The sequence below is a fragment of the Solea senegalensis genome, linkage group LG1 (genome assembly GCF_019176455.1).
Source record: "Solea senegalensis isolate Sse05_10M linkage group LG1, IFAPA_SoseM_1, whole genome shotgun sequence".
NCBI classification, from domain to species: domain Eukaryota; kingdom Metazoa; phylum Chordata; class Actinopteri; order Pleuronectiformes; family Soleidae; genus Solea; species Solea senegalensis.
Window position 1 is genome coordinate 28,265,683 of NC_058021.1, and position 26,702 is coordinate 28,292,384.

General features: G+C 42.9%; 3 protein-coding genes, 1 long non-coding RNA gene and 1 other non-coding gene across 6 annotated transcripts; 1 reads left to right on the forward strand and 4 right to left on the reverse strand.

Annotated features, from left to right (window-relative positions):
* Nucleotides 1-311: 311 nt before the first annotated feature.
* Nucleotides 312-6,360, reverse strand: LOC122766037 (zinc transporter ZIP12-like). Of its 2 annotated transcripts, none has more exons than XM_044020621.1 (9): nt 6,253-6,360; nt 5,196-5,495; nt 4,304-4,615; nt 4,022-4,229; nt 2,597-2,724; nt 2,301-2,472; nt 1,407-1,579; nt 1,160-1,315; nt 312-1,064 (listed from the first exon to the last, which is right to left on the reverse strand). In XM_044020621.1, the coding sequence occupies exons 1-9, from the start codon at nt 6,253-6,255 to the stop codon at nt 957-959; spliced, it is 1,560 nt and encodes a 519-aa protein (XP_043876556.1). In that variant the 5' UTR covers nt 6,256-6,360; the 3' UTR covers nt 312-956. The 2 variants fall into 2 exon arrangements, with proteins under 2 accessions (XP_043876556.1, XP_043876565.1); XM_044020630.1 differs by lacking the exon at nt 6,253-6,360 and adding an exon at nt 5,878-5,940.
* On the reverse strand, nt 3,920-3,992 carry trnar-ccg. The gene has a single exon. It is a non-coding gene; the product is annotated as a tRNA-Arg (tRNA).
* A 1,093-nt stretch (nt 6,361-7,453) lies between the features above and the next one.
* Nucleotides 7,454-20,885, reverse strand: mrc1a (mannose receptor, C type 1a). The gene is made up of 30 exons (XM_044042268.1): nt 20,693-20,885; nt 20,178-20,579; nt 19,517-19,690; nt 18,875-19,030; nt 18,681-18,794; nt 17,984-18,124; nt 17,717-17,899; nt 16,937-17,094; nt 16,734-16,850; nt 16,525-16,640; nt 16,251-16,399; nt 15,355-15,554; nt 15,149-15,264; nt 14,975-15,056; nt 14,735-14,879; nt 14,597-14,635; nt 14,182-14,345; nt 13,546-13,610; nt 13,306-13,406; nt 12,662-12,801; nt 12,361-12,469; nt 12,106-12,278; nt 10,584-10,689; nt 10,274-10,506; nt 9,410-9,575; nt 9,151-9,303; nt 8,947-9,063; nt 8,658-8,816; nt 8,394-8,426; nt 7,454-8,005 (listed from the first exon to the last, which is right to left on the reverse strand). The coding sequence occupies exons 1-30, from the start codon at nt 20,760-20,762 to the stop codon at nt 7,773-7,775; spliced, it is 4,314 nt and encodes a 1,437-aa protein (XP_043898203.1). The 5' UTR covers nt 20,763-20,885; the 3' UTR covers nt 7,454-7,772.
* A 330-nt stretch (nt 20,886-21,215) lies between these two features.
* LOC122759464 lies at nt 21,216-25,222 on the forward strand. Its single transcript, XR_006358265.1, has 3 exons — nt 21,216-21,377; nt 21,454-21,631; nt 25,173-25,222. It is a non-coding gene; the product is annotated as an uncharacterized LOC122759464 (long non-coding RNA).
* Nucleotides 22,209-25,455, reverse strand: LOC122759391 (transmembrane protein 236-like). Its single transcript, XM_044014283.1, has 4 exons — nt 25,118-25,455; nt 24,859-24,931; nt 24,068-24,191; nt 22,209-23,786 (listed from the first exon to the last, which is right to left on the reverse strand). The coding sequence occupies exons 1-4, from the start codon at nt 25,387-25,389 to the stop codon at nt 23,101-23,103; spliced, it is 1,155 nt and encodes a 384-aa protein (XP_043870218.1). The 5' UTR covers nt 25,390-25,455; the 3' UTR covers nt 22,209-23,100.
* Nucleotides 25,456-26,702: the final 1,247 nt, after the last annotated feature.

A 26,702-nucleotide genomic window follows, 5' to 3' on the forward strand; every position in this document is an offset into this window, starting at 1 on the left:
TTCACAGACTCCTGTGGATTACCGCCTGACCTTTAAGTGTGTCCCAGAAAAATAAACCACATGCTGGGCCATTCCTCTAGTCATGGGATGTTTTATGACTCCTTGAAAGTGGGAGATGGCGCCCAATAGTTTGCCTTTATGGCCATACAGAGTTGCGTAGTTTGTTCACTCCATGGTTTACATTGTTGGCAATATGAAACAGCCAGCTGTTTCCCCCTTGTGTTTTTTGATGTTGATGCCAAATTATTGTGATGATGCAAAGTAGGTAGAGCTTTTTGCGCTGATAATATCCAACTTTGGAATTGCAACAATCTGGTACCCTGGGTGTGTCATCAAGTAGCTTCAATGAGGTCAAGTGGTTGATACTGGTTCAACTCCCATGTTAGACTGCAATTTTAAATTTGTTTTATGCCATTGTCTGTAACTTTAGCTCTAACCTAACTTGTGCTAAAGGTTTAGCTATGGGTACTATTCTAAAACCTTACCTGCAGGTCTTATTCAAGGTTTGGCCAAAACAACCCATAGTTAGGTTTCAACTACCAAAAAGGTAAAAGGTTAAACAGAAAGTGCACAAACACCACACAAAAACACAGGTGGAAGACCAGAAGCACATGGGAAATAAACAGAGCGACAAACCAACACGGACACTAAATACACTCGGGACAATGAAACACAGGTGTGACAAACAAGACACAGGTGGAACACATTAGGGCAATCAGGGAAGACAGGACAGGAAGTCAAGTGGACAAGGTAGGAACACAGGAAGGAAAGACTTCAAAATAAAACAGGAAACAAGGAGAGAACGGAGATCTAAAAAACCTATGGGTGAAGAAAAACAAAAAGTCCAAACAGAATAATTGCTCAACAAAAAGCGTCCAGACTCTTATAACCTCTAGCTGCCTAATTTGACCACCGTTGTCTGCCTAAATGACAGCGAACCAGGACTTCTCTGCCACTTAAAAAACAAACAGTTTGACACTCACAAGCTGTATGGTGGAGATGGACTTGCCCCTCTGTGACTGACCGTTACAGCTGAGCTCCAAAGGAAGCTCCCTGTTGTGACCCTGCAGACAAAACAAAATCCATCTGGTTACTGTTCAGCCACAGCGTTTTCCATCATACACAGTGTTCTGTGTGCGTGTTATTATGAAGACCGTACGTGGCCGTGATAAGGAACTAAAAAGGCGACGATTCTTTCAATCAGAAAAAACCCATAAATCCCAGCGATGATGCCCAGAATCTTCCACAGATACTCCTTCCTTTCAGCGTAGTGTCCATCATGACCATCATGGTGGTGAGAGTCGAGGCCCAATATCTGCAAAAGGAGACAAGAAATGACAGCTTTACTCCAGTACAATAACCACATGTGGATGGTTATGGTGGAGGGTATTCACTGGTGTGCATACCTGCGGTATGAGGTGCAGGAGGGCGTCTCCTGAGAGCGTCCCCACTGCCAGACCCACAAACAGCTGCAGGACCAGTGTGTAGGTCTCCTGGCAGGAGTTGAAGAAGATCAGGCAGATACCAAACATGGAGCCCACAGTGATGAGCAGGACGGCAGCCGTGCTGTAGCCGTACTCTGCAGGCAGAAGAGTTTGTTTAAAGGTTAAAAAGAAATAAATGCAAGTAGGACATAGATTTGAAGTATTTTGTTTCTGACTTAACAAAACCAAGAAATATTGAAGTGAATATTCCTTAATATACGTGGCCTTATTTTTATTTGTTTTGCCCTCCACGTCTGCCATTGGCCTAATTATTATGGCAGGACGGGCAATATTTCAAAATAAAGCCAAAATGTATGAACAACATTACCATTTTAGATGAAATACTGTCCTGGCCTATATACATCATATACTACAGACTGAATAAAACATCTTTGTTTGTCACAGATCTGCACAAATATCTCACAATCAATTTTTAAATATATTATTCAATGAAAATGACCATAATCGTGTAAAAAGTGCAACTCCCACATATCACAGTCGCAATTTCACCCCAGAATGAATCACAAATTAGATATTTATTCAAAATTGTTCAGCTCTACTGAATAATACAGTATTCGTGTACTTTCACAATATCAGTGCAATCGAGTTGAATAATTTACACAAACACTTGTAAAACTCAGTGACTAATTGAACTGAGATATTAAAACAAGTATATTGGACTTGTGATAACAATTTAACTTCACTTTTAATATTAAAATATTAAATGAAACTTGACTTTCAGAAGTAACAGAACTGGTCAAACATTTGTTGAATTTACTAAAGAGTGTGATCTGTAAAAAAGGAGACATGTCTTACTCTCGAGAGAAGTGGGCAGTGATCCTGTTGTTTTGGCCTCTGCAGACTCACAGGCATTGCCTAGCAACTGCTGAATAATGGCTGGGCACATTTGTCCAAAGTGTTTCATGGAAATGGGCAAATGAGGACCCAGAGCATAAATATCCACCAACTGGTCGGCTGAAAAACACGCCTAGTTGTATTCGAAGGAAAATAAACATTTGGAGTAGGAGTTTAAAAGAATAAAGAACAAGTGAGGTTTCATTGTCATGTAAAAACAGGAATAATTGAAAAGTTTAATTGTGTCAGAGCCTCACCTGTGCCCATTCTCTGCTTCGTGCTCCAGTTTCCTGGTTAGCGACGTCCACCTGACGCTCTGTGATGCTTCTCCTCCTCCTGTTGCGAGAGAGACCGACCCCCAGCTGATGAAGCAGCTCCTCTAAGTCTAACATGACAGGGAAGAAACATGACAGGGTTTCATCTGAAGCAACAACGCCGTGTTTGCAGTCAAAGTTTGTCATTAGCGGAACTCTCCTTCACCTCACCTTTAAATCACCTTAAACATGGACTCACAGGAGCTACAGGTCTGTTATGACGGGAAGCATGTCTGTATTCTAATGCTACAGCGAGCAGCTAATTATAAGACTGTCATTCAAAGGTCTTAAACCTACGGCCCGTGGGCCACACGCAGCCCCCCCAATCAATGGCATGCGGCCCGCCACTTAATATAATAAGACTTATTTCTGCATGTTTTTTTTTTTAAATGAAAAGAGTAATTTTGCATCTTAAATAAGTTTATTTTGTGAACTATTTATCATTCCATATAGAAACATAAGCTGTTTTAATTTGAAATTCTATGAAATATCATTGTCAGTCAGTCAGTCATCATCTAACCGCTTTATCCTCCACCAGAGGGTCGCGGGGGGTGCTGTGCCAATCTCAGCTACATCGGGCGATAGGCGGGGTACACCCTGGACAGTTCGCCAGTCCATCGCAGGGCCACACACAACTAGAGACAAACAACCATTCACTCTCACACTCACTCCTATGGTCAATTTAGAGTGTCCAATCCACCTAATCCCCACATTGCATGTTTTTGGACTGTGGGAGGAAGCCGGAGTACCCACGCACACACGGGGAGAACATGCAAACTCCATGCAGAAAGGCCCTTGTTCCAATCGGGGCTCGAACCCGGGTCTTCTCGCTGCAAGGCGAGAGTGCTTATCATTGTAAATACCATTATTTTTGACATTGATTTTGAGACCCCTGATGTAAACATTAGTAGAACAGCTAGCGTAGCTCTTTCCTCACCAGGTTTCATTGCAGGTGAGGAAACTTTATTAGGTTTCTTGTGTCACCAATTAAGTGATCAGTAAGTGTATATAATTATTTGACTATCATTTATTCAACCAGGGAGGCCTCACTGATATAAAAAATATTTTGCCACAAAAGTCAAAACAATCTCTAAAGTGTGTAGTGAGCTACTTAATGCTTGTAATCTGTAAAGTCCCAGAGAAACTGCCTCATTCCACTGGCCAACAGTTTTTGGTGTACATTTGTATCTATAAAGGTTTATGGTGGAGATAGTGAGGCACATGTACTAACATACTCAATTCATATAGCTAAGAAACTTGGACCGTCAACCCAGGTGGGACTTGAACCCACAATCCCCAGCTCCGGAGGCTGATGCCTTATCCATTAGGCCACTGGGTCACTGATTGATGACATACTGAACAACTCACCTACGAGCTGCAGGTAACTCGTTTGATTCAGTGACTGTAAAATGTAGTTGGTGAAGAAAGCAGGTGGTGGAAGGTCCCTCCGTCTGAAGCAGTGTCCCTGCAGGATGTGACTGACGATGGCTGCAGCCACTCTGGACACAGAAGACTCGTCTGCACCTGGACGTTCTTTTACGTCCACGTCTTCTAGTAGATGAGCGGCATCGATACACTGCGGGATCAAAGAGGGGATTTAATGTGTCTGAGATAGATACATCAAAATAAAAGTAAATAAAAGACTACTACTTGTAAATCAGATGAGGTGTCTTGATCGGACGGGTCGTAGTGCTGGTTGATCAGCTGCAGGATACTCTCTGTTTCACTCAGGGACAAGAAGTGGTTGTCCTCAGCTGGGTGTAGATTGGTGAGGGCCAGATGGTAGAACTGATAATTGTCAGATGCAGAGGAGGACGAGGGGGAGGAGTTGGACACACACAGATCTTTCATGTTAATTATGTAGTAGAGCAGAACGGTTGAGATCTGCTGGTAGTCATCCTCAGTGAGGAACGCCTTCCTTTCATCTCCGAGCACAGAGAGAGCCAGATCTGTTGTCAAGCACTGAAATAAGAGAAGAAAGTTTAGAGATAACATACAGAATAACACATCATGTGAGACGTGAAGAATTCAGGGAAAACTTGAAGAAGTCAGTTTTGATAAAAGGCCCATTTTCTCGCTGCATACTCAATAAGACGCTTCTCAGAAAATTGTAAGCTTTGTGCTGTTGTTTCTCTTTGAATACAAGCCGAATTAGACCCACACACAAAATAAAGAAGGTTAAGAGAGTGGGTGAAGCACCATTCAGTGTCAGAGCATTTGGCAAACAATAGCCGAAAAGTAGAAAGTTGCTCTCTTAGTTTTTCTAAATCTCACTTTCAAGGCTCAAGGGACAGATAATCTCATTGTCAGCCCACCTTCATAAACATGTGGAGGACCTCTAGCTCCACTGCGTGGAGTTTATTATGTCAAACTGAAGGACATCTAAAGCCACTCAGCATGAATGCCCCACAGAGGTCAAGGACTTAAGCCTCCACAGTCACTCACATTCCATCCATAACAAGCACATTTCACAGAATAAGCAGCCAGGAATGAGCTGAATACATAATAAGTACTTTGCTCGATGTAAACGTGGCGACTTTACCTTGTCACAGTTGTCCTCTGAGGTCCCAATCTGCTCTGCACAGTGCACAGCCTTAAGAAGTGCAGCGATGAGGACCCCGGTTTTGTTCGTCTGGAGCTGGGGTTCTCCGTTTGTCTCCACGGGGAGATCCAAGGCCTTGAGGACCTCCTGCAGGTAGCCCCACTCCTGTCCTTTTACCTCCAAAACCTTCCCAGCGAGAAGAAGAGGCAGCAGGAGCAGCAGAAGGTTCGGTCTGCTCCTCAGGTGCATGTTCCTAAGCGGGACATCCAACTCTCTCGAGCTCCCAGGACTGGCAAACGGCTGGAGACACAACGGGAGAGAGAGAGATAGAGTGGAATCAAGGTGATGAACGTGCAGACGGATCAAAGAGACGAGCAGTGCTCAGATGTGTTCCTGCTGAGGAAGGCCTGTCAGGTTCTGGTGGAAGACAGGATGACTCGACAAATCTCCAGCTGAACCAAACCGTTACAGATGCCAAATGGTCGGCCGAACCCTGGGGCCCCTCAGTCCACAACAGAAAGATTAGTGCAGGCAAGTGAGAGAGCGAGAGAGGGAGCGAAAGAGAGAGAACATGGGGGCAGAGAGAAGGGGCATGAATGGGGAGTGAACGTAAGGTAGAGACAGACAACTAAAACTTTGTTCTGATTAACTGACGGCGATCCCATTTTTCTAACATTCTTACCAGTGAACCAGTCTCCTTCCTGCATCGGCTGAGGAGCTGCCGTGTATGTACAGTATGTTGTCGACTGCTAAAATGCCCCCAGGGCACAAATCTCCCCAACTGCAAAAAAATAAGCACCAGTGACCTTCAAATCCGATGCTCCCCCTCTCCACATGATCTCTTGAGTCATCAGAGATCAAACGTACAGAAAAGGAACAGAACGCATCACGCTTCCCTTTGCAACCCTTTCCAACATCCTCCCACGCCACGCAACCCGGCGGGTCAACTCGACCGAGCGAGCACCAGAACACAACTGCTGCTGATAAAGCCTGAAAGCTACAGTGACAAGTAAAGACAGAGAAGATATAAAACAAACAAACAAACAAACAGGCTCACCATATTCCAGCTCTGCTCCTCTCGGCTGCTGTGACTAGGTTTGTTTTCCTCTGCTGGGATAAACAGCAGATCCACTTATTTGGGGAGAATTCTTGGGCATTGGTGCTGTTGATTAAAACCCTCTTAGGAGAAGTAAGATCTGAGTAAGCTCCTGAGGATTAGCTGCGACAGCCTTTGAGGGCTGCTGTTGCCATGGAGAACACTGCCTCATTTTCAGGGTTAGCTGAGGAGGGGGCAACCAGCTGCTGGCAGGGGTGATTGAATGGCAAGAAGCAAAACACTGAAAAAAATCAACATCGGACCGGATTATTATTCAATATAGAGTGATATGGTTTTCTGTCAAATGCAGATGTGATGGTAATAATAATTAGTCATAGCGGATTTGATGAAGTGAGGATTTGCTTTTACATCATTTGGAACCAGTCTGATCATTCGTCTGTGACCTGTGGTCTCAACAAGGCATTTTACAGCCACTCACTAGACATTGTCTCTTTATTTCTTCACTTTACTCAGACCAGCACGTCTGGCACAAACAAACATTCTGATGCTGCGTTTGAACTTCAGCAGGTCGTCTTGACCCTGACCATGTGCCAAAGTGTGTTGGCTTGCTGCCATGTGAGTGGCTAATTCCATTAAAATAACTGGATACTTAATAATGTAGCTGTACATTTTGTTATTTGGATTAATATCTAAACTTCAAAATGTCCGTCGTCTTTTGCTTATTTTAACCATAAAAGGGCCAGAAATATAGCCTGAGTAAGTGCTTTTGCCCATTTTTCCAGAATAACTTTCAGTATCTGGCAGTTATTTGCAATTTACTGCATGTTAAAGTAGTGCATTAACAATTTAAAATGGTGAAAAACAAGGTTTTATGTAGAACAAACACTCAGATTTTGCCTGTTGAATTTGAACATTATAAAACATATTGTGCAAAAACAGGCACACAGGCAAACTCCTTCCAACTCGCTCCTCTCTGGTGACAAAGACGCTGATTCTTCGGCTTCCCGCAACAGAGCGGGTGAAATTACCATAATAACCATACGATGGCTTTGATGTTCAACTTTTCAGCTTTCAGAAACCGTGGGAATTTCGTGTCATGTAGTTACGGTAATGCAAAGTGCGCTTGTGCGAAACCCTGCTTCATTTCTGTCCGTCCGTGATGTGATTGGTTTTGGGGAAAAGGAAAAGTGGCAAAACACAGTTTAGGTGTGTGTATGTCTTTCTGGTTTTATTATTATTATTGTTGAGAATCTATTTACAACAATGTAGTTTGACAAACAGCTCATGGATAAAAAATAACAAACAGTTGAAAAAAAGAAGAAGCCTGCAGTAAATGCAAATGTTCATAGTTATGTTGATTGGTAAATCTGTACACATTTCATGAATCATGTTATTTTTTTTTATATTTCTTCACTGTAATTTGCTTAGTGCAGCGCCATATTTGGCAATTATTTTGATTCAGTTCCCAGGAAAAATCACATCTGCTCCACCATGCTGTTTACCACTGATCCCGTGTCCGTCTACGCGTGTTCGTTTTGTTCTATGTTGTCCACCAGACCCTTGGTGTCCACAGCCGCTCGGATGGGGTTGTTGAAATATAAATTGTTGTCAAAGTTGAATTGTCCGATGGCGGGCATGGGTATCCGTTTACGGAAGAGCAGGAAGGCCCCAAGTCCGCCGATGGCGATCACAACTATCACAAAAGCCACAGTGATACCAGCAGAACTGTGCGACGCCTCATTTATGACGTGTGCTATGGAAGGAGAGGAAAAAATAACACACATATGGACATTTCACCAGTGACAAAGTTTCACATTTATCCCTTAGAACACAGAGCATTTAGGCTGCTTTTTCCCATTACTATGATAAAATGTATACACAGAGGCTATAAGAATGTGCAATATAGTATCTTATGTCCCTTTTTTTCAGCACAACCTATAGCAGTCTGATGAAAAAGACTTTTTTTCTTCATTTTCACAAACTATACAGTATAAACACACCTGAAAAAAAAGTATATTTTGTGACTTATGCACAATTATCACTACAAATAAAAATATGTGATATAAAATTGACTCAACAACATATAAGAAGACAAAAAAGCAGCATTTTGTTAAGCCCGCACATGTGATTAAATAACTTACCAACAGGTTGAGGCTTTTCTGTCGGGGGAATAACTGAAAAAAAGGACAAGTCTTAATATTAGACACTTGATTTGTATAAATTTAATAAACAAGTTATAAGTATAGACATATAAGTGTAATCTTACTGTGTATGTCTATACATATACAAGTACAAACAAACACAAAAGAAGACCATTTGTTACAATGTGCACTCTCACTCATTCTTACATACTGGAGCTTTAAAAAAGGTAAAAACAAAAAAAACCCACAGCTGCTCAAACTTACTTTTTGGTATTTTGCAGATGTAAGACTTGTATCTGCTGCAGCTGCTTGTGCTCCACTTTCCACTCTCAGAATTTATGTCCACACACGACTCTGACTTCTGCGTCCCCTCTTTCCAGTTGGTGTAGTCCACGACGCTGTTGTCGATCCACATCCACTCACCTGAAACAACAAAAAGGCTCACCTCACAAAGCAGCCCACTCATAATCCACCGAGTAGATTGTTTTTAAAGTGTATATATTCAAATATTTGCATTTTAATATTCCCAAAATAAAACGTAAACCATGTTCACCTTCGTGCGTCTTATACAGGCCCGTCCAGAAGGATTTGGCGACATCGTGCAGAAGCTCTAGATTCTGTTGTATGAACAGACCCTCTTGAGGGTCCTCTATACTCACCAGGGACGCACCTAATGAATGCAGCCACAGTAGCACGCTGTCAGATTTGATATGAATCCAAATCATAAACTTATCACTCAACATTCTTCATAACATACCCATTTTTAAGCATTCGACCGAGGCATGGGCCCAGTTGTCCAGAACCGAGCCGAGGAATGAATAGCAGTGGCCTCTGAAAGGTATCCAGGTCCTACGCTTCTTTGTTTCCGGACAGTTGCCGGGAAGCTGCGGGGGATCGGTGGGAGGGATGTCTGAAAGAGGGACAAGAGATGAGCGGCGTCCTCATCTCCAGCATCTGCTCCGTCACCATTGGTTTGTGTTGTGTTACAAGAGAGGAACCTGTGGGGTTCGACTGACCTTGTGACCTCTTGCAGAGAGAGTAGTAGGTGTTGGTGCAGGGTGCAGTCTTCCACTTTCTATCCACGTCAATATACACACAGCCGTAATTGTGTTTAGGCTCATCTGTGCCCCACTGTGTGTACGACAGCATCCAGTTATCCACCCACTTGTAGCGACCGCCGGTCTGTGAACGGGACACCGCCGCTCGTGTTAACACAGAGCCAGAACGATGATTCTCTCGCGACGCTTTTCCATGATACAGTTCTAGCACGACTCTACTCAGGTCACGTCGATTTCCATTCCTATAGGACCTCCTCAACGTGGGCGGGGTCGGCATAGCACGGCTGCACGAGACTGTTGTTTTATACGCGACACAAACACACAAACTAGTGGCGGTCGAATCACTTGTTTTCGGTTTAACTGAATCATTAGAATCAGTCAATTAAAAAGATTCAGTCAGTAGGGCAGGTACTAAAAACAGCAACAGGTACCAGGTACTATCACTAAAGGAATAGCCAAGAAAAAAACAGAGTCGTGTGGAGTCAAACCGTGTAGTGATAGAACTGTATAACGGAAAAGCACCATTAGCTTAAAGGTACAATTAGTGAGAATTAGTGACATCTAATGGTAAAACACCCCTGTTCACCCCTCCTCCCTTTATCAGGGAACTACACATACCAGAATGGATGCAAACACTCTCTCACCACACTCTCTGCATTTTTCCTCCTATTTTCTTGAAAGTCTCCGTAGTGCATGGCAGCTGCCTGCTGTACTTAAATAAAAAGCCTATTTTATGGTTAATGAACCTTCATAAATGTCCCATACTGGAGCTTTAACGTCTCATTTCTATCAGTGTTGCAGAACAAGTCGTGGGTCCTTTACCACGTTGCTGTTGAGGCCGATCCACACAGGCTCAGTGTGTTTGTCCATCTGCAAGCTGACGTAGGCCTGAGTGACGGGGTTCAGCACACTGGCCATATCTGCATCGTCCGCTTGGCACTGTCTCCTCGCTTCGTCCCATCTCATCTTCTGGGTCACCAGTTTGTAGGAGTCGTTGCCAAACTTGCTGAAAGCCTTCTGCGACACGGTGGTGGGTGGGACTACGATCTGAGGGTCTTTGTAAGCAGGACATAGCGATTATGAGTTGCAGTCATAAAGGCTGAGTAATGTCCACTGTTGAAATGGCACCTACCGATATTTCTTTTACAGATGAAGCCTTTTTTGGCGTGGCAGTTGTCCACTTTCCAAAGTCCTTTTTGTTTGGGGATGCTACCCACCATGATCACACAGTCATACAGCTGTCATACAGAAAACGACAGTCAGTGAGCTTATAAATGTAATGAAGTATCATTTTTTTGGAAAGTCATATTATGGGAATACAGTATTTAATGTAATTTAATCTAATGTAATTTAAAGTAGTAGCTTAGTTATAACAATGGAAATGTATCGGGGACATCAGAGAAGATGACTTTTTACTTTATCATAGGGTAACTAATAATTCTGATTCCGATTGCTGTGATATTACTGAGGAACTAACATGGTATTCCTGCAATGTTTTCTCCTTATTATTACAGTACAGTAGAAATAAGATGGTGTTAATATTAATACTCTTCTTTAATATACCAAAATTATTGAAAAAACCTCAGTTTGCACCATTATGACCTTTGGAGCATGATTTTAATCAAGTAATAGAGGAGAAAACAAGATTTTGACCTATCACAGGGCAGCTCTTAGTCGGAGAGAGCTCTCCTATTGGCTGCTGTGCTTTTGTTAGGCAGCTGCACGTAAAAGGTTACTATTCCGGCACTGGCAACAAGATGATAAACACAATATAATGTGTGTATTTAATCCTAATCTGAGACTAACTCTGCCCGATGCCTTATTCTGAAAAGAGCTGAGAGTGAGAGGGGTGGCGATCCTGCGTACTGCAGCTTTAAATCCCTGTACAGTATTTGCTGTGTAGCGCAGGCAAATGATAATGATTGCACATAGTATGTATTTAAATGAATATAAGTAATTTAATAATAAGTATTTAAAATGTATGAGGTAAAGATAAACAAGGTATTCTTGGTTGCAGTAATTTCACTCGCGCTGTTGCAGGAAGCACGCAAATCAGCGTCTTTGTCACCAGAGAGAAGAGAGTTGGAAAAATGCCTGTACATAGTTTCCATTTTTTGCACATTGACAGACAAAGGAAATATTGAGAGGCTCTAAAAAATGTTATTGTAAATATGTGTTATAATCTTCAAATTTTTAAATTTAACATGCAAAATCTGGTGTTTGTGTATAACTGTGGTGTTGTTCTTCTAAATAAACCTTTTTGATTTCCTTCATTTCAAATAGTTAAAACAGCATTTTTACATGCAGTAAATTGGAAAAAATTGCCAGATATTGGAAGCTATTCTGGGGAAAAATGGGCAAAAGCACTTGGATTAAGATGGAGCGAGATAAGGTGATTCTAACTAGTATTTATTTAATTAATGTATTTGTTTCATTTTCTTCGCCCTCAAAATTAAAATTTCTCCAGCTCCACTCTGATCACATGCCCCGGTCCGATTTTACCGCCAGAGGAATCTCGCGTACCATTGGTGGCACACGTACCAGAGTTTGAGAACCATGGATCTAGTCCATAAGCAAAACAATCTGCGAGATAATTCACTTTAATCTATGTGTACAAGAGGCTGAAGGAAAACATATATAGATGCTGGAATAACCTCATCATCATAGCGGCTGGCGGAGTCAGGCATCGACGTTGGGTGTCTCTTGGCCCAGTTGGTGAATGTAATGCCTTTTCCGTCCGTCCACACAAAGTGCATCTCCCAGCTGATGTCGTTCATGCCGATCCAGACGTCTTCATCGTATTTTATCAACTGTGATGTCAGGAAAGCTTTAAAGGAGGGAAAACGATTACTCCCAATCTCCCGCCACAGTGGAAAGTGGCATGTAGACAAACTCTTCGTATCACTCACCTTGCTCTCTGGTATTGGTTATAGAAACCAGATTTCCTCCCTGGTTTATGCAGGACGTCCTGGCGCTCTGCCAGTCCTGGTTTTTATTCCCCACAACAAATTTGTAGCACTGTGTAAACAAGATGACTGTGAGGTGAGCGTTAGAATAATACATCAGCAGATAACCAGTGTCACTTCAAGCCTGGACATAACATGGGAACTCATTTCCAGGTTTAAGGACATCAGAAAGACCCATGAAAGATAAGGACATTACGAGTGTCAGCATTGTTTTGTAAGAATCCGTGTTGAACACAGTATTTACCTTTCCTTGGAACGCAACCCACTCTGGTGCACATCCTCCCTGAGGAACAGTAGTGGGGGCCATCGTTGCGTTAATAAAATTGCTGCTTCTTTTGCAAACAGAGGGCGACTCGTGGCCACAGTTGAGATCATTCCAGCGCCCTGTATGTGCAAAGAGAATTTAACCGTCAGAACACAGAGCATTGGCTGCTTTTGTTCCATTGCTATGTTTAAAAGTATAGTATACAGAGGGTATAAGAACGTGCAATATAGAGTTCTCTTTTTCCAGCACAACCTCGGTAATCCGAGTCATTTTCACCAACTATATAAACACACCTGAGCAAAAAGTACGCAAAATGTTTCAAATCAGATTGAATTGGCGTTTTTATGAACAAAAAGAAATGGAATCTTGTGACTTCTGCACAATTATCTCTACTTTATATCACTACTACTATAAAATGTATCAGAACTTTGACTCAACAACACGTAAGTAGACGAAAAAACCCACATTGTGACCTGTAAACACACACACACACACAGGATGTCCATAGAAGGAGTTGTGTATTATTTCCACAGCAAATGGGTGCAATTCAACAAATTACAAAACAGACTGAATGGAAAATGGATATTTACCAAATCAACACAGTGTCCTTGCTTTAAACTCACCCGTGCTCTGGTACATAGACACACAGTTTTCATCGTTGTTGGCAAAGTTGGGCTCATTTCTTTCCCACGCGGTGAAAGTGACAGGAGTGTTGTCCATCCAGCTGAAGGTGGGAGCATATACATAAATAAATAAATAAATAAATAAATAAATAACGCACGCACATGATAAACGATCACGGCCATCCTAAATGTCAAAAACCTGGATTTGATGAATGGAGAATGAGACAGTGTTTGATTTACCTGAATGATTTATCCAAATTCACTATCATGCCAATGAAGTACTGGTCATCTGGGCCTTTTCTTATCTGTTGTAAAAAGACAAGTGAAGTTGCAACAATACACGACATGCTGCCTTTTCAACAAATAAATCACCACTGAATTTTATATGGTTGGTTGTCGCTTAACCAGAGGAGGGAAATGCATGTGCTGCTTTTTACTATCAAGGCCTTGTTTGGTGAACTTCCTGTGTATGTTTCTAGCTTCTTGTCGTACCGCATCAGGTGTATCATACGACTTTCAAAACACAATTTCCCTGCAGATGCTGCCTTCTTTAAACACATTCAAAGGTGTTTTATGGACCGTCATGAAGGAAACTTTTTAATGTTTCAACATTTTAACTTTCACATATCGGTTGTGAGTTTTATATCTGAAATTGTCTTGTGTCTTTAACTATTTTTTATAGCCTAAGTGTTAATATCTTAGTACATTGTAATTTTCTTTTTTGGTAATGCATGTTTATTACTTATTATCTTTATCGTTACTGTCTTGCTGCTGTAACAATGCAAATTTCCCCACTGCGGGACAAATAAAGGACTCTTATCTTGACCAGGACTTGACCAGGATAATAATCTACATACGGTAAACACAATGTCAAACCTCTCTCCAGATGAACTTCCTCTCGCTCTCTGCCGTGATGACTGCGAGGTCGCCAAAGTTTTTTTTGCAGTACGCCCGGGCAGCCTCCATCGACAGGCTCTCGGCGTTGACGAAGTACTGCGTGTCATTGAAGATGATCCAGCCGTCTTCTGTCTTGTTGTATACTGTAAATGGAGCAAAGCACTGACAAGGCGTCCCCACAAGTACAAGATTAAAGGATAAATTCACATCTGTATGATTCCTTTGTATGACAGTTGAATAGTATTTTTCTCCCACATGACCAGCTAACCCTAATGACCACACAGGACTGGACACTCATTGGCCCCCAGGTCGTTTGAGTTTGAGACCCCCGGGGTTAAGAAGAGGAGTGCAACTTAATTCACCTCAGAAAGGAAACAGTGCTGCTGAAACTTACCTGGTGTTAGGACAACAGGCTCAGGTTTGGGCGTCACACCTGAAAATACAAGAATCATGAACCACGAGAGACACCGGGGTCAAAGCTCTAATGTAGCGTCACATAACTCGTTGAGATAAAACGGCTCTTCTGTGTTACCTTTGCTTATCTGGCAGATCCAGTTCTTGGTGGTCTCACAGTCCACGTCGTTCCAACGCTTTGTGTAGTAGATCAGGAGTTCTGCACAGTGTTCATTTTCATTGGCATTGTTTGGTTCTCCATAAATCCAGTCCTCATAGTCATTCTAGAGCACAGTTGTCGGAGAGAAACATCATGAAGCCACGATTGAGAATGAGAGTGTGGGAAGAGTTCAGTCATCAGAATGAGGTTCTTACGTACAGCGGAACCATCAGTCCAGACAAAACCCTGACTGGTATCCAGGCTGTTGAAGCCAATCCAAAACGCTTCAGAAAAGGACAACCTTTAAGACAGCAGGAAACACTGATACTGACTACATGAAAGGTTGATTAATATGACTGAAAATGTGCTATATAAATTCCCAAGTGAACCCACTGTGCATTTTCTAGGTCCTGCGCACTGTGGATGCTCATCAGGTCCCCACCAATGGACTTGCAAAAGGCAAGTGCTTCATGCCAAGTCTTCCGGTCTCCCAAATCTTTTTTGTAAGTCTTTTAATGAACAGAAAAGTGAAAATGTGTCAGTCTTAATGTATTAAACACAGCCCAGATGTTGCACATGAGTTGAGTTTGTCCTGCTACCTTGTAACACACGTTCCTGGTCGCCGCAGGGGTCCAGCCAGACTCACAGTTCAGGGTGGGCGTGGTGGGCGGAACCGTTGTCACCTGTGCACCCTCGGCCCCTTTCTTGCAGATATATTTCTCCTTGCTGCTGCAGCTGATAACATCCCATAATCCGGCCATAGCCCCAGTTGTCATGGCAACACATCCTTGGTGTCTGTCTTTTATGAAACGCAGAGAGAGAAATGCTGGAGGAGAAAAACTCCTAAAACCTGTGACAACAAGTCACCGTGAAGTGCACCGCGTACTAATTCTGTCACGCCACTCATTTTTAAGACATTTGAAAATTGAAAACGGCAAGTGAACTGGTGTTTAATCCAGCAAGCATAGTATGTTATTACTCGGCCAATCCCGTTAACAAAGAAATGTATAGGTTTAACCCTTTAACACCGAGCGTATCACAGACGACGCGTTTGCACAAGCACACTTTGCATTACCGCAATGGTTTGTGCTATATGAAGAAATCCCAACTGTTTCTGAAAGCTGAGAAGTTGCACTTCCAAGTCAACATGTGATTATTACAGTAAATTCACTCGCACTGTTGCAGGAAGCCAAATTGAGACAAAGACTCAAACAAATGTTATTTCAAATTAGTTTTATATTGTTCAAATTCAACACGCAAAATTTGGTGTTCATGTACAAATACGATGTTTTTTCTTCATTTTAAATTGTTAATACACTATTGGGCAAAAGCACTTACTCACAGGACATTTTCTGGCCCTTTTATGGTTAAAATAAGCAAAAAAAAAACATCTAGACGGACATTTTGAGGCGTCAAAAAACAATATTAGTGCTGCAGTAGATAAAATGGAATTACATTAAAAGAAACTGTTCAACAGGAGGGGAGTGTGCTGTACCTGGCATTCCCACGTTGAAATGAGTGAATGTGACCTTTCTTCTGGTGTTCCATCTGAACGTGCTTAGATCAGCTGTGTTGGACAAACCGAGCCAGAAATACTTCTCTGGTCTCAAACCCATCAAACTGACCAGGAAGGCGTTCTCATACCTGCGTGTAAACAGAGTGTAGTCGCCTCACTTAGCAGTGCAAGTTCCTCTCATGTTTACAAGATTCCACAGTGAGTATACAAATGTAGCGTTCCTGCACTTGACGCGACATAAACAAACACATACCTGTCCGGCACGTCCACAAGAAAAGCACCATTTTCGGAGCACGCTCGCGTGGCGTCGGCAAAGGTTTTTGCCTCGGCTCCAATGTTGTAACAGTATGATCCAAATCTGATTGAGCCCTAGAGATGGTTAAAAAAAAAAAGTCTTCATCTAATCTGGAGACTTTGTTGTATAATCCCATTTCAATAAAACAAAGAAATATCACAACTCACGAGCTTGCATCCAGGGTTGGCTTCCTCCTGGGCACCTTCAGGTGGTTTAATGGAGGCCTTCTGCTGACAGATGTACCCGTACGTTTTTTCACACATGTGATCTGACCACTTTCCGTCCTGCGTGAGCACATAATGCATGTCAATGGGGAAGGAGAGCAATGCATATGGTCATAGAAAAGTCTTTGGTGAGTATTTATTGTCACCTTTCCTCTCATGAGGACACAATCTTCCTGGAGGTTGGTGGCATGAGACGGCTCGCCAGTTTGCCAATGGGTGAAGGTGACTTGGGAACGATCGGACCATTCGAAGAGCATCTGGTTCCTCTGATCGTTCAAACCGATCCAGAGCACGTCGGTCGGCACTAAGGGTTTGAGACAACAAATGCAATGCAGATGTTAGATCTCTTGGCTTGACCTTATCCAGGCACACTTTCAAGAAGTCGATGTGTGCCACAGAAGCCTTTGCAATAGCACACATTGTCAAAGTGTTTACATTTTGTATAGATTAAACAACCACATGCTTCTCACAATCAATTTAGATATCATTAAAAAAGGGCTACATGTAGTTGACACTGCACTGAGCTGAAGAACGTTCCAGTCAGAGGCTAATTCTACCAAAAGCCTTTGGACGGATCATTTCTGAGGCTGCGCGCTATGTCTCCTCAGAGCAGTGGAAGTACATGAAATCCTTAGCAGGAGCATGTTTTGTGAGGCACTGTAAAATATGTATGCATTTTTAAATAAATGTTCTTTTCTATCACACTGATAGAAACTGAGCAACTGTCATCAATCCATCGATCAATCAGTCAATGATACATCAGTGCTATGAGTTGGGATTGTTTATCTGTATCCACCTACTTCCTGTCTTTATGCAACTCTAACCTCTTCCAGCTTCACTGTATTTATTACTAGTCACCAATTTGATGTTACACAGTATGACATCTGCTTATATTTCTTAGAAACAATGACTTATTGTACACTTACAGTATCCAGCTTGTGATATGATGAAGCTCTGCTCTTCTATGTTGTGTATGCTGGCCAGGTCTCCTCCCTCTCTGTGACACGCAGCCAAAGCGTCCCTCCACATCTTCTTACTCCTCTCCAGGTAATAGCACTTACTGGCGTAAGGGACCCAGTGACTGGGGCAGAAGGTGGGCTGACCTTTGCCTGTTGGTAGAAATGACAATGTCAATGGAAACTCACTTTAAAAAAAAACAAACTGGATTGTTTTGAAGCATGATGTATTTTTACTTGGTGGTGGGGGCAGAGTGGCGATGCTTCCTTTGCGGCAAATGTAACCCAGTTTCTTGGTGCAAGCACTGCTCTCCCATTTTGAGGCTTTTACAGCATTTAGTGTTGCACAGGTGAGTCCAGGTTCTGATGACGGATGACCTGTCGGAAACATAGACGATATAAAGAAGAGCTTCGGAAGTGAATTCTACAACTCTACCCGGTTGTTCAGCAGTTTGATGGAATAAACACTTCTTCTTCTTGCCCCCACCCGCCCCTGTGCTGCAGATGTATACACACAAACGCTTGAACGAGCCCGTTTTCATTTAAGATTTCTCCTGAGGCAGAATAGTAACGTCCCCAACAAAAAGTCAGAGTTTCTTTTCCTTTGGTTTGATTGTCATGTCTTTTCACCAACTCTCCTGTGAGTTCAGATCCTGCCTTCCACTCCGACCATGTGATCTATTCATCCCCCTCACCTGGTGTTACTCTGCCCTTTGTCTCACCTGCAGATCATTTGCTTATTAGTCCTTATTTATTTGCCGTATCTGCCAGATATTGTTCTGTATTCCAAGCTCTCCAGCCACCAGTAGTCTTGTTCAGTCTTCCTTATCTGAACATTTTATTATTATTTATTTGTGACTCTGCGCAGAACTGGAACCAGTTGGATCAGTTTGATCGTAGTATCTTTGGGTTCTTCTCCACCAGTGTTACGTACCTGGGGCCCAGTTCAGATATCTAAATGGGTTTCCATTGCTCCACTGCCATCCACTCTCAAAATCCAAGGAGTTCAATCCAATCCACAGAGATGTTCCGTAAGTGTTGGTCAACCCTGTGTCAACACATGCATTGTTAACTAGCGCATCATCACATCACAGAATATGAGTCGCAGATACAAGGTCTGCTTTGCACCTGAAATGTACGCCTGCTCGTGTAGCTCTACGATGCTGAGGAGATCGGCCCCCTGCTGCTGGCAGCTCCTCCTGGCCTGATGCCACGTCAACGCTGACATTGCGTTCCTCTGATACTGAACCCCGGTGACTGGGTCAGTGTCCCAACCTGAGGTTACTGGATTATAGCAGAGATTATAAAACGATAAAATAAAATGCTTATGATTGTAGAAATTAGTGACTGAGCAACATCGAGGGAAAGACAATGATGAGAAAAGGAAAACAAGGACAGTGCTGTGGTGCCAACTGATAAGAGGAAGTGTGTTGTTCTGCTGGGCAAGAGGAGGGTGGGGGTTAGGGACTTGTCAGCACTGTCCTCTTTAATGAAATCACTTACCAAACATTGCAGGAGAAAAAAAACCAAAATAATGATAGTTTGTTATGTTTAATACAAAAAGACTGGAACAAGGGCCTTTCTGCATGGAGTTTGTATGTGTGGGTTTTATCAAAAACTGGACACTAAATTGATAAAAGGTGTGAATGTGAGAGTGGATGAGACCAGCCTTTCAACACTATGTCACCTGAGATTGGGACAACATGTGGAGGATAAAGTAATAGACAATAGATGGATGTTTGATCTATGAGGTTGGTCGTGTGCACTTACCTTGGGTGGGACAAAACCCCCACTTCTTTGTTTTGTCGTAATCTGTCTCCGTCCCACACCACAGATGTCCATCTGGTCGGCCCTCCTTGGTGCATTCAGCGTACCACTTGCCCCCAAACTTAAAAGGAAACTGACATGGGCCGCCAAAGGTATTGCCCCCTAATGTGAAAATCTCTGAGGAGACAGAGCAGGACAAGTGAGTTCAATCATGTAATCATGACACCAAGACCTCTGACTGGCAGGTGCAGTTGAGGTGTTAGACAGTTGGGACTCAGCCACCTTCTTCCACACCAGTCCTAGAGCTATATGAACATCACTGTGTCCATGTTATTGGGTGAAAGACAAAGTACACTGTGGTCTAAAATGCCATTGCAGAGCTGAATATTAACTGGAACTATCAAACATCTCACTGGAGAGAACTGCTTGGCGAGAAGCAGTAAGGAGAAGACAAATAAATATGGATGAGGGACCCTTTGGAACACCTCTCCAAGTTAAAGCAGATTCAAGGTTTGACACTGTCGATAAAGGTTCTCAGTCATCCAGGTCATAGTCTTCTTCAGTTGTCGGCTGTCCAGAAAGTCCAGTCGCCGACAGCCGACTACTGAGGAAAAAGGCTTGATACATATGTAGACATGATAATCTGTAGACCTGGGATACCTACCTTGAAACCCCTTTGAACAAAGGTCACCCCGAGTACCAAATATCCTCCAGCGACTCCATTCCGCTGATCCTTTGTAGATCATCATGTTCCTCTCATTTCGATTGCCCCAGTTCAGATGGAGGTCCTGGCCTTTTAGGCCAAAGAGAGTCTCGTTCTTGCACTCCCAGTGCTGAAGATCACTTTTCTCGTCACACTCAAAGAGGACAACTTTCACCCAGTCTTTTATCTCCGTGGCTGCCAGGCAGAGCTTGAGGGACAAACTGAGGATGCGTGACTGGGACGCCCAGCGAAACTGCTGATGTATGACATGGGGATCGCAAGGTGCCACAGTGATTGAGGTGGCACTCTCCACCATAACGCACTTGTTGTGATTCTCATTGAAAATCAAGAAGGAGCCACTGTCTGGAGGAGAAAAGAGCAGCTTCAGCAACTCAACTTATAGAACTTTACACCATTTTTTTTTTACCAAATAACACAAATTTGAGCCAAGTTTAATGTATTTTTGGAGTACGTACCTATGTCAGCAGTAATGCAGAGGACTTGCAGGAGACAGAGGATCACCACCAAATTTGAACAGGGTAACATTATCCTTGATGTGTAGTTTGCACTCAGCGGTGGAAGAGGTGGTGTGAGAGTTTCCCATTCATGAGAGAGGAGTTCTGCAGTGTGCTAAGGTGTGTGACATGGAGCAACATGAACACAGGGACATGGCACTGACCACCCCCCACCCCACCCCAATCATAGTGATGGACATCCTGTCACATGGTTGTTTAACATTGGTCAAACGACAGCAATTTCCCACAACTGCCACATTATCTTTTTTCATTCTGCAGAGGATGAAGCAAGAAGAAGGAAGCACCAATCATAACACCTCACTGTGAAGAATAACAACCAAAAAAAAAAATTAAAATGAAACACACTGTATCAGCTATTTCACAAACCTCCACAGAATTAAGGGGGAAGTAAGAAATAGAATAATGAAATGCAACTCACATTCAAGACAATAGATGTATTTTTCAAAAGCAGCAGTGGCACTGACTGATGCATTTTGAGAATCGATCTATCTGAGCTGATTGTGTGTGTGTTTTTTTTATCTACTATAAATAGACCTCCAGTTGGTGCTAAATATGTGCTGATGTCATTTAACAAGACTGAATGAAGCCGTTTCAGGTGTCACAACATCAAAAGGAATCACATCTGGTAACGAATGCCCTGGTTTGCAAATGAGGATGAAATGGCATCTGCAGCAGCTTTGCTGATGTGACTCTTTCTGTAGGCTATCAGCCCCCAGGAGGTCTGCAAGGCTTCGGGTGAGGAGTGCAGCGATGATACAGGTCAGGAGAAAGAGAGCACAGGAGGAAATCCTGCTTCCTATTCAGGGAAGTTAGGGGAGACCTGACCACTCTGGCCTCAGACTGCAGTGATGCCCGCTCTGTGCTGCTCACACAAATAAGGTACAGTCAAATACCTTACTGATACATTAAAACAAAACAATGAACAGAATATGTAAATAAATATTGGCTGCAACAGTTTGGATGGTTTATTCTCTGGCTTCTGAGAAAGAGAAGATGAGGGTGTGTTAATTACATTGATCTGCCATCCCACTGGCCACTACATTAGGTACACAGGACACCTGTGTGTGGTCTCCTGCAGCTGTAGCCCATCTGCTCTAAAGTTTGATGTTGTTTACCGACGGACCTCTGCATACCTTGGTTATAAAGAGTGCTGATTTGAGTTACTGTTGCTGTCCTATCATTTTGAACCTGTCTGGTCCTGGTCCTGTCCTCTGACCTCTGACATCAACAATTAATCTTTGCCCCGAGAAACTGCTGCTCAACTCAATATTTTCTCTTTATCACGGCCCCTCTGCAAACTCTAGAGACGGTTGAGCATGAGAAACAGTGTCTAAAGTGACTAAGTGTCTAAAATACACATGGTTTGTTCACTGTCGTGGTGGCCCTGACTCAGTTTTTTATCTTGATACATCAGCTATCAAAGAAGCAAAAATAATTAAGAGTTGATGCCGTTGACTTCAGATCAAAAAGGCATTTATTTCTGGATCCAAAAATCTCCATTTATCCTATGGGTCGGGGGCTGCCCAGTTTTTTCCACCATTAGTTCCTGTTTAACAGTTTTAATCGTGTATAGCTATCTTGTTCTTCCTTTTTTTAAACATTTTATAAAACTATAAGGGGAGAGTTTACACCGCCTTCTCTGATTGTAAAGTAAGTAAAAACATGTATTTTGCATTTTGATGAATGAACTGATACATTTATTTGCAATAAATCAGTGGTAGACCTTAAATATTTGCTGTTTTGGATCCAAGTCATGCAAATATGAACAATGCCAAACAACATAACCCCTAGAAGTAATGTAGTTTTTGCAGTTGTACCATTTCTCGCTCTCCCGGAAAATCATCTGTAAATCTCCATGTTGCTGCAGGATTACAGGAAAGGAAGGTATTCAAATGTTTTCTACAATAATGACAGGAAAGCTTTTCTCCTGGGGACTCATCGGGAAGAAATGGGATAAATTCCAACGAGAAAGGTCAAAAACCACCTTCAGTTAACGTCAGTAAAACCTTTACACGTGATTAAAATGGTGTAAACACAAATGTATCAGTGATAAAATCTCACAATGTTGTTTCTCTTTTTAAATTATAACATATGAAAGAAAAGTCTAATATTTAAAACACGGATGTATGCTTTTTTATATAGTCACTGCACTTAATGATGGTGGAAAGAAAGGTGGTTGAACAAAAATGTACATTTTAAATGTCCATCATGGTAAAAATGACCATGTTTTAATATTCATGGTAACAATTAAAGGGTGAATTAAAGATCTTAAACACGAAGGTGCTTGATCCTTCAGATCCTCATCGTTCCAACCCAATGTTGAAATGTCTCAGCTTGAAATGTCGGGTTCATAAGAACATCCTCTCTGTGTTGAAGACTCTTAACTTGGTCATGAAGTTGAAATAGACGAAGGCCAGGCACACCAGCAGGTTCTTCAACAGATACACGAGGGGGGTGACAAAACCAAAGAAGGCAACGAGGCCAACGCGCACAAAGAAAAAGGGCAAGTCCTGCAGAGCCACTCCGAGTGAAGAAAGCAGGGGGCTATGGGGCATGACCACCACACGTAGGCAGGACAGGTAGCTGAAGATATAGATGGGGAAGACCCAGCCTGAATAGTACACAAGTGGGTGTCCTGCCACTCGCACCATCTCAACTGTATCCATCCAGAACATGAAACTGTCCACAATCACCTCCGCCCGGGCGTCACTGGCACACAGAAATCTTAGTGGACCTGTGTAAGCGTACGGAGACATGTGGTATGCTGATTGTGGACTCAGTCCAGAGGCATTGAACGGTCTTCCAGGATTGCCTGGTATCCCAGGCACTGTCCCGTTGGTCTCTGGCCGAGTGACCCCTCCGTTCAGGTTTCTGTCACCGAAATGATTTGCTCCTGGTTGTATCGGAGCAGGAACAGCTTGCCTGGGCGCAGCTGGCCCGGGAACGGCTGGAGTGATGGGTGCTACTGGTGCCACCTGCTCCACGTGTGTGAGGACAGCAGAGGGAATTTCAGCATCTCCCTCCACATTATTAGCTGAAGACACAAAGGGACAATAGTCCAGTTTATACACCAGATCTAGTCCCCTTAAAAAAATAAAAACAATCCTTTTTTTTTTGAACACACACCTGCCAGTGGTGAGCACCAAGTCTACAATATCTTGGGGATATATTCACCTTTTTATCTTGTTCTAGGACTGGCTTTTCCAGCTGGAAGCTGCTCTGTAAACCACTCACTATTACGCACCAGAGTAATTAGTTAGTAAAGGAAAGTTCAGGATCCACACTGACTGATCTGTTTACGAGAGCTTCACTCACCCTGGCCAGTCAGTCTGCATTGGCGTATCCTCTCCACAACGTCAATGCAGATGAGAGAGAAGAGGACGAGTGATACCGGGAGCTCGGTGAACATGTCAAACTTCATGTTGTTATTTATTTGAACCTGCAGGGCCAACCAGAACATAGTTAGTTCAACGTGCAGCACATTTTGACCAGAACATTTCATGTGTTTATCACTATCATTTTCCACTCATAATCATGAACCTGTCAACACCTCTGACCTCCTATAGTTCTGCGTTTGTGGGCTAACTCACTGGTTGCTTTAGGATTTTTCCTGAGTCAGGACTGAAGAGGACACAGAACAAAGCCATCTGGTTATCTTCGCAGAATTTATGGCTCTCACGTAAAATACACCAGATAAGCAAGAGTCAAAAAGTCAGACTGCGCTTCAGCGATGGCCACATGACAAGGGATCTAAGCTGCAACCAGTAAGGAAGTGAAATTGTGCCTCATGGACAGATGATTTGACAATGGTGGCTTGGACAGGAAGAGGAACCAAGCTGCTTATCTGTAGCTCCTTATCCAAAAAGCTGTATATGTCTCCCCTGAGAACTAAAGGATTCCTCACAAATCATCAACTTTTACCCTGTAATTCCAACTCTGCAAGTACTGTTTTTTATGTACAATCTTTATTTAAACAAAGATAGCAAACACCATAATAACTACAAGAGGTGTTAAAGTCAATATAGGCTGAGAGTAAGGATTCAAATTCATAATTCAAAGACAGATACATTAATAAACTAACACAAATTACACTCTGCAACATGTACCTCAGAGCTGGCGATGAGGAAGGCAAAGCAGGGTAATGTGGACAGCACCACGTAAACAAGTGCCACAGGCCTCCTGATACAAAGACAAGGGGGGGGGGAAGAGGAAGCAGTTCTTAAGCAAGGGACTTGCTTAATCATGATATTTTCACAGTGCAGTGCAGCTCAAACCAGCAACAAGCCTGTTTCCATTGAAGCAAACTGTCAGAGCTACTCTAAAATTCCAGTTGCTGACATCAGGGCAAAGGCGAGGGGAACTCACCACTTCTTCCTCCCAACGAGAAACTTCTTTTTCATAAAGACCATGTACTTCACAGGAACCCAGACCAGCAGGGCAGTGGAGGTGACATAGGCAATGGAGGAGGCCACGATCAACCAGTAGGCCGTGCCGCTGTCTCCGGGAGGCTTCGCCGAGGTTTTCACTCTCGCTACGATGACTGCAAACCTCTGCATGATGATGAAGAGCGGAACACACAGGCCCGCAAACTGCAGCACCTCGCACAGGGCGAACTTTAGGGTTCTCCCTGAGCCCATTCTGGAGCAGCTCAAAAAAAAAGGAGTAAGAAGGAAGGGAGATGGGGGCTGTTGACGCAGTTAGGCGACCCCTGTCCCTCTGAAGCCTAGTCAGGCCTCGGACCACGGCATTGTCTGAACGCTCGCTAGCATTTTCCACACACCACAGCTCCAACTCTCTGCTTAACCAACTGCTTACACTGCACTAGGCATTGTGTACCTCGGTGTGACAGTGGTGTGCCTGGCCCTTTACTCTCTTTATATTCAGGATACAAACACAGGTTACCTAACTCTGCACCCTGAAGGACAAGTGTTTACCACAAGCAGTTTCAAGTGCAAACACAGCGATAGACAATGATGATTGTAGTGGCCAAGTCTCCAATTCAGCCGCTACTGATAATAACTGTTAATTGGTAGATTGTTCAGACGTGTAACTTGGAGAAACTGATACCTGAAACTTTCTTATACTTATACTATCAAAATGCATTGATTTGCACACTGTCCACACTCACACAAGGTTACTTTCAATCCGTTTTCCATACTAAGTCTTTAAACCATAAAACTTCCAGCACAGGTCTTCCAAGCACAGTCAAAAACTGTTTGCTTTTAAGCAACACCTGTGATCAGTGACATGAACTTACATTTATTCTGTCCAGCCTCAGCCTTTACCATTACGCCCCCTGATGTTCAGGAGGAGTAAACCCAGAAAATATAAATGAATATATACAGTAACTCCTACAATGTGAAATAAATAGATTTTCACAGAGGAATAAATAAAGAAAATTAATAGGTCAATCCCAGATGATGCTGTCTGGGTTTAACAATCGGATGGCCGCTAAGATAAAGGACTGATGGTAATGATAATTTGTTTGTGGGTGGAGCACTAAAACACCAACTTGAAGAATCAGCTGAGAGTCAAACAATGTTATAGGCGTTGACAATCTCAAAGTCCTTGTCCTGTGTGAACAGAACTTGCTTTAGGGTCCTGTTTGTTCCTCCTAAAATCAATAATAAGCCTTTGTTTTGACACAATAAGATGGATGAAGTTGGCCTTACACCAATTAACGTGGTGCAGGAGTGCAGTGTCATGAGGGAATATCACCTGGTAGCTGTACCACTGAACCGCTGGACCTGCAACTCTCATTGTACAAGATAAAAAGTAGAGGTGACAGAACACTAGAGACCAGTATGCAGGACATACTGTCGCTCCATTAACTATACGTGCTGGTTCCTCTTTGTTCATAAATGTAATAAAATGTAAAAAAAAAGCATTGGTCTAAAACTCAGAAGTCATGGGGGAGGCCACTGAGCATCTAGTCTGGTCAGTAGGTGGC

What these genes read in the sequence shown, in the direction of transcription:
- LOC122766037 (XM_044020621.1), bottom strand. An exon ending in TCCTGCACCTCATACCGCAG is followed by an intron (nt 1,316 to 1,406) that starts GTATGCACACCA and finishes CTCCTTTTGCAG; the next exon opens with ATATTGGGCCTCGACTCTCA. An exon ending in TAGTTCCTTATCACGGCCAC is followed by an intron (nt 1,065 to 1,159) that starts GTACGGTCTTCA and finishes TTTTGTCTGCAG; the next exon opens with GGTCACAACAGGGAGCTTCC.
- mrc1a (XM_044042268.1), bottom strand. Translation starts at nt 20,762, where the DNA reads ATGTTACCCTGTTCAAATTTGGTGGTGATCCTCTGTCTCCTGCAAGTC. An exon ending in AATTTGGATAAATCATTCAG is followed by an intron (nt 13,407 to 13,545) that starts GTAAATCAAACA and finishes TCCCACCTTCAG; the next exon opens with CTGGATGGACAACACTCCTG. An exon ending in TCGGCCTCAACAGCAACGTG is followed by an intron (nt 9,576 to 10,273) that starts GTAAAGGACCCA and finishes TCCCGTTCACAG; the next exon opens with ACCGGCGGTCGCTACAAGTG.
- LOC122759391 (XM_044014283.1), bottom strand. Translation starts at nt 25,389, where the DNA reads ATGGGCTCAGGGAGAACCCTAAAGTTCGCCCTGTGCGAGGTGCTGCAG. An exon ending in CTCGTTGGGAGGAAGAAGTG is followed by an intron (nt 24,932 to 25,117) that starts GTGAGTTCCCCT and finishes TCTTTGTATCAG; the next exon opens with GAGGCCTGTGGCACTTGTTT. An exon ending in ATGCAGACTGACTGGCCAGG is followed by an intron (nt 23,787 to 24,067) that starts GTGAGTGAAGCT and finishes TTGTGTCTTCAG; the next exon opens with CTAATAATGTGGAGGGAGAT.